This window comes from Ascaphus truei, chromosome 4 (assembly GCF_040206685.1).
Source record: "Ascaphus truei isolate aAscTru1 chromosome 4, aAscTru1.hap1, whole genome shotgun sequence".
NCBI classification, from domain to species: domain Eukaryota; kingdom Metazoa; phylum Chordata; class Amphibia; order Anura; family Ascaphidae; genus Ascaphus; species Ascaphus truei.
In genome coordinates, this window is record NC_134486.1 from 213,684,483 (window position 1) to 213,690,727 (window position 6,245).

The 6,245-nt window shown below is 47.0% G+C and overlaps 1 protein-coding gene across 4 annotated transcripts in view; it reads right to left on the reverse strand.

Moving 5' to 3' along the window:
- The window catches only part of SDCCAG8 (SHH signaling and ciliogenesis regulator SDCCAG8), a 321,942-nt gene extending 318,785 nt beyond the window's left edge, over window positions 1–3,157 (reverse strand). The window contains exon 1 of one of the 4 annotated variants that reach the window (XM_075596833.1): window positions 2,730–3,153. In XM_075596833.1, coding sequence (XP_075452948.1) covers window positions 2,730–2,793 — 64 coding nt within the window. In that variant the 5' untranslated portion in view covers window positions 2,794–3,153. Of the gene's footprint in view, window positions 1–2,729 lie in introns of all 4 variants that reach the window. The other 3 variants (XM_075596835.1, XM_075596834.1, XM_075596836.1) reach the window with 3 other exon arrangements.
- Window positions 3,158–6,245: the final 3,088 nt, after the last annotated feature.

The window sequence follows — 6,245 nt, forward strand, 5'->3', positions numbered from 1 at the left end:
TGGGAATGTTTTCCTGTAGCCATTGCATGAATTGTAATCTGGCTATAAAAGGGCAAATGTTTTTCACATCCACAATGGAAAAGTCTATGCTATTAATCAGTTTTTGAATTGTCAATCTGATAATGTGGTGTATATTTTGCAATCCACCTGTATAACCCTGTATGTGGGTGAAAACATTTGTGTATGAGCAAGGAGAATAAGTGAACACAAAAGCCTCATTAGAAATAAGGCACAGATTTCTTCAGTTTCCACACATTTCTATGAATACTAGTTGTACCAGACGTAACATACGCCGATCTAGCAGATCTTAAAGGTTATTAAACTTTATGTGCCCCCTATACCTTTCCCCTCCATCGCCCATGTGCCCCCTACATCTCCCCCATCATCTGTGTAACCCATACAGTACATCCTCTGGATCAACTGTGTGACCCCTACATAACCCCCCCTCCCCCCAAAAACTGTTTGGACCCTGCTCATTGCTTCCCTCACCCGACAGCAACCTCTCTTTCCATCCTCACCCGTCTCCTATCCGCCATCCACTATTTCTCTAAGCAAGTCAGCCCAGTTAATAGGTACACAATAAATAGTTCTAATACATGGTCTGACATTGCTTTATATGATGTGGATTAGTATTGGATATAATTTAAATTTTAAAGGTATGTGGTATCCAACAATGTAACTTAAAATGAAGAATGAAAAATTATTTAATAGATGATGCAAGAAAATGTTGTACGGTTTTGTATTTGAGATATTTTATTGTATATACATACTGCACATACATAGAAAGATGAGGATGGATCGGCGCCACAGAAGTAAATGAGTCAGAGTTCACTGAAGTTCCGTTGTTGAAGAAACTTTATTAGTACATGGCACACACTAGACAGCAGGCCAACATCACCTCCTCCTCCTCTACGCGTTTCACTCTATAAAGCGCTTCGTCTACATATATACATAGCCCACTTTCCCCTGTGTCAGGGCGACTACGTGTGCTGCTATACCTTGTTTGGCAAACAGGAGGCCTTATCCTCCGCCACTGGGGAGCCTGGGGTGTATGTATATCTACTAAACAGTGCCTCCATTTGAGAAGGATCCTCACATAATAGGATAATCCCACTCAAGACAATATGCCCAGTAAAACACACACACAGAATGTAAAACAGTATTTACTGGGAGGTAATAAACAATGACATCAATAGGAACAGCAATAGACATACAGTTGTGTGAAAAAGAAAGTACACCCTCTTTGAATTCTATAGTTTTACATATCAGGACATAACAATCAACTGCGCCTTTGCAGGTCTAAAAATTAGGTAAATACAACCTCAGATGAACAACAACACGACATATTACACAGTGTCATGATTTAACAAAAATAAAGCATAAAGAGGGTGTACTTTCTTTTTCACACAACTGTATATGTATAGCAACCCGAGAAATATCCCCACAGTACTTAGATGTAGGGGCACCAGCGTCCCAATGGGCTTTCCCACCCCCAAGTGTGAGACAGCGCTGCCCACATGAATGTTGGTGCACTTATGCGGATACCTACCCGGGCACTCCAGCCCAGGGTGTAGCTGAACAAGTCAATGGGCAGTCTGCTCCAACGACGCCTTACGCCTCCGCGTGGGGTGGTCTCCAGCAGGAGCGTCCCACCATAGTCTCTGAACGTAGGTGGTCTGATCCCAGACCACAAGTTACGCGTCACCGCGTGGCATAGACACCGTGTCCCTGATACTGCACAACACAGGAAAAAGGGACCCTAACTATGGGCTTCCCTATACAGCTGCAGGTGCCTACTGTGAGTCGGGGACTTACTGGGGCCTACAGGGGAAAGCTGACCTAGTCCCATGGCATCCGCTATATAACATCTGTAGTGACTGCACCAATAAAGCCCTTTGTTTTATAAACCCCTGCCTGAGTCTACAGTCTACAGGCATACCCCCATTAACGTACGCATGTTTGTAAAGCGAAAATGTATTTAAAGTGAAGCACTGCCTTTTTCCCACTTATCGATGCATGTATTGTACTGCAATCGTCATTTACGTGCATAACCAATGTAAAAAAGCATTTGTAACAGGCTCTATAGTCTCCCCGTTTGCGCACAGCTTCGGGGAGAAAGACTGTGTCACACATGTTTACCCCAAGAGGTTAACAGGGAAGTAAGGCCTCGGGCATGGTCAGCGCTTAGGCGTTGACCTGTGCTGAGGCGTGCTGCTGCACGGCAGTGAGCCCCTGCAGCCGCAATGAGAGCGGCTTTAGCAGGGGCTCGCGCACACTTCCGCAAGCGCGCGGAAGCGTAGGTCTTACCAAATTTTTAGTTTCTGCGCTCGCCGGAGCGCAGTGCCGGTCACGCGAGCTCCGTGACGTCACGCCCCCCCCCCCGGACGGCGCGCGGTCTAAGGCCAGGGAAAGCACCCGCTTTCCCTCAGCGCGCTTCTGCCCGTCTGGATTCACCCTGGACGCAGCCTATGGTGGGTGGCTCAAGGAGATCTTTCCGGAGCGACAAACAACACAAACTGTGTTACATGCTTCACTGGACAGTGAAGAGTTTAGATGTCACTTTATAACTAAACGTTCTTGACTTTACAGTCAACAGGATCTTAGCTGTTTGACTTCAAAATACCTCAGGGGATATCCAAATAAAATGCATAGTGCACCGTGGCTAAAACACCAAAATATATATATTTATTGCAAGTGCAACAGGACTACCAGGGCTACCCACCACATACCTCTCAGGCCGCGTTGATATCCCTCCAGAGACTCCTCCACCTCAAAGTCCCAAGACTCATTCATTTTCCAGACAAAAATAACGTTTAATCCAAAAATCCACTCCAATTTGTTTTCTTTATTTGCTAAACAGCAGCGTGTGGTCTAAAGCTACAGTAACTAAAACTTTATTTTTTTTAAGCAGCGAGCGAGGATTTATTGTATATGAATAACGGCATCACAAATTACTGCAAAACACCGCAAGCAGATTTCACATCAATGCAAACGTGATTAAAGTTTGTCATTTACTCCTCGCACCCCTGATTCTGCCTGACTCTCTCTGACTCTTCTAGGAATAAGAATAAGGTGGTGTTGGGGCGCGCTCTTGCACGGTGGGATTTGTAGTTCTTTGACGGCAGGTTTCACAAGCAGGGAGCTATCAGCGGCCAGGATATTACACTACAAACTCCATGATGCACTGCAACGTCAAAGACCCAGGAGAGACGTTGACGGCTGACGCAAGGAAGCGCCGTAGAGGAAGTTTCACGCAGATTCACGCACCGCTATCAGTTGCCAGGAGACTTGTTATCGTTGCTAGGAGAAGCCCTAACAGGAAAACTGACACAGGTTATAGGCATGGATGCACGCACCTATAGCAAAGTGCTAATTTCATGTAGTGGCTAAAAATCCAAAGGTACACGATGATATTGTTATTGGGATTTTTCTCCATCAGATTTGGAGCAGAGCATACAGTATGTATGAAATGTTTAAACTGCTTTTAAATGTCAATTTCCTCATAAGGGGGGGGTGGGATCAAAGAACTCCTTATACAACGATTAATTTCTGACTACAGTGATGGCAATCAGATTGTTTTCCCTGGAACAATGCTCTTCCGGTTTTAATTTATTTAGCACATCCCTTGTTGGTTTATTTTTGTAAACGTGCATTCAATTGAGCACAAATTAGTTGGAGCAGTGGTTTTCAATGGGACTCTGGACTTCTCCCTGTGGTTACCAGGGTTTTCCTTAAAAAAAATTGTCAGTGTTCCAATGTTAAAGACACAATGTTTTTACTTATTTATTTTTAATTGTAATAATCCAAAACGGTTAATAAATGTTTTTGCCATGTTATATGTGATGAGTAGTAGAGAAAGCTTATTTAAAAATGTAGTTCCTGCCACTGTAATTGCACTTATGCATACATAAACAGCAGGAGCGTAGTAGGGGTCACAATCAGAGGGTCCGAGGCAGACAGTGCAGTCGGGTGACAAGCAGGGGTCCGAGGCAGGCGGCAGACAGTGCAGTCGGGTGACAAGCAGGGGTCCGAGGCAGGCGGCAGACAGCGCAGTCAGGTAACAAGCAGAGGTCGGCAACGAGGAGATTGGAACAGGACAGGGGGACAGGAACAAGTCTGGGAGCAGGGGCTGAGAACGGGGAGCAGGGACTGAGACCAGGGAACAAACAGGGACAAGCCAGATTACCAGCAAGGGCCTTTACTAAGCATAGAATCAAATACAGACGGGTACAGGAACAGATCAGGATCAGAGACAGGCATGTGCAATAGGAGTCTGACTTGAAACAAAGGAAAGGGAAACAAACAGGAAGCAGAACTATAAGACAGAGAGAGGAGCAACAAGAGGACAGACAGACAGAGGAACCCAGAGGAAACAGAAGGTAGCAGCACACCCGGTGGACAAGTATAGATACTGCAGGCTAGAACAAGACATTGAGAGTGGCAGCAGTCCTGGTGGCCAAGCATGGGTACAGCAGGCTAGAGAATATGACAGCTCCACAATCCGAAGCATCAACCTCCAAGGTAAAGGGCAGGCTGGTGTCCGGATGATGAAGAATGGGGGCAGAGACGAATGCACGCTTTAAAGTTTCAACGGACGAGACTGCCTCAGGAGACCAGACTGATGGGTTGGCCCCTTTCTTGGTGAGAGCAGTGATAAGGGCAATAGTGGTAGAAAAACTTCGAATAAATCTCCGATAGTAATTAGAAAAGCCTAGGAACCGTTGGATGGCTCTGAGAGAGTTGGGTTGCGGCCAGTCAAGTATGGCTTTAAGTTTCTCGGGATCCATGGAGAAACCTTTATCCGAGATGATGATGTATCCTAAGAAAAGTGGAGGCTAGATGAAAGAGGCACTTTTCCATTTTGGCGTACAAGTGGTTTGCGTGGAGGCAAGAAAGAACGAGAATGTGTTGGACGTGATCCTGAAGATTCTTCGAGAAGATGAGGATGTCATCTAGATACACGAATGAGTTGAGTACGTCTCCAAAAATTTCGTTTATGAAATCTTGAAAAACTGCCGGGGCGTTAGAGTCCGAAAGGCATCACAAGATATTCTTAATGGCCGCTGCGTGTATTGAAGGCGGTCTTCCATTCATCGCCCTCCCGAATGCGTATAAGATTGGGGATCCAGTTTCGTGAACAACTTGGCTCCCTGAATTCTGTCGAAAAGTTCGGAGATATGGTTTGAGGGGTACCGATTTTTGACCGTGATCCGGTTGAGGCCCCGGTAGTCGATGCAGGGTCTAAGCGTATCGTCCTTCTTTTTAACAAAAAAGAACCCGGCCCCAGCTGGTGAGGAAGAATTACGTATAAATTCCTTCTTGAGGTTCTGGCGTATGTATTCGTCCATGGCTTCAGTCTCTGTGAGAGAGAGTGGATATGATTGGACCTTGGGAGTACAGCACCTGGAATCAAGTCGATCGGGCAGTCGTAAGACCTGTGGGGAGGCAGTACTTCGGACTGTTTCTTGCTAAAGACGTCCAGGAAGTCGGAGTAGAGCTCCGGTAGGTCGGTTTACGAAGAAGACAGGACCGTGATACCTGCGTGCAGCGTGGGAGAGGCGGTGACAGGCGTGAGCGGCTCTACCAACTTCGGTCCCCACTGTATAGGCGTGCGCGACCTCCAGTCTATGCGGGGGTTGTGCTGTTGAAGCCAAGGTAACCCTAAGGTAACGGGTTCCGGGAGAGTGGATAACATCCAAGGCAAGGGTCTCGGTGTGCCTGTCGGTAGAAGACAAGGTGAGAGGCACCATTTTTAGGGAAATGAAGGCAGGGTTCAAGGGTCGACCGTCGATCCCTTCTAGTCCGATGGGGACTTTCTTCCTGGCGAGCAGAATGTTGTTACGCTTTGTGAATTCGTGATCCACAATGTTCCCCCCTGCCCCTGAATCAATGAAGGCGGACGTAGAGGCTCGGAAGGTAGGGCCCGAGAGTGTGACAGGGATCATGAGCTTCTTGGGAAGCTCTTCTTTGGGAAGGGGACGAGGAGAGATAGCACCCAGGGAGAGCCCCTTTTTACTCACTGGGTGTGGTCGTTTCCCGGACACGGGGCAATTCCGAATAAGGTGCTCCGGGGATCCGCAATAGAAGCAAAGCCCTCGGGTCCTGCGATGTTGCTGTATCGGGGAACGAGTCTATTGAGCCCCAAGTTGCATGGGTTCTGGTGATTCCAAAGCTGACAACAGGGACGGAAGCGGTCTTGGGACCGAAAGAGGCCTAGGAAACGGGGTGACAAGGAGTACAAATCG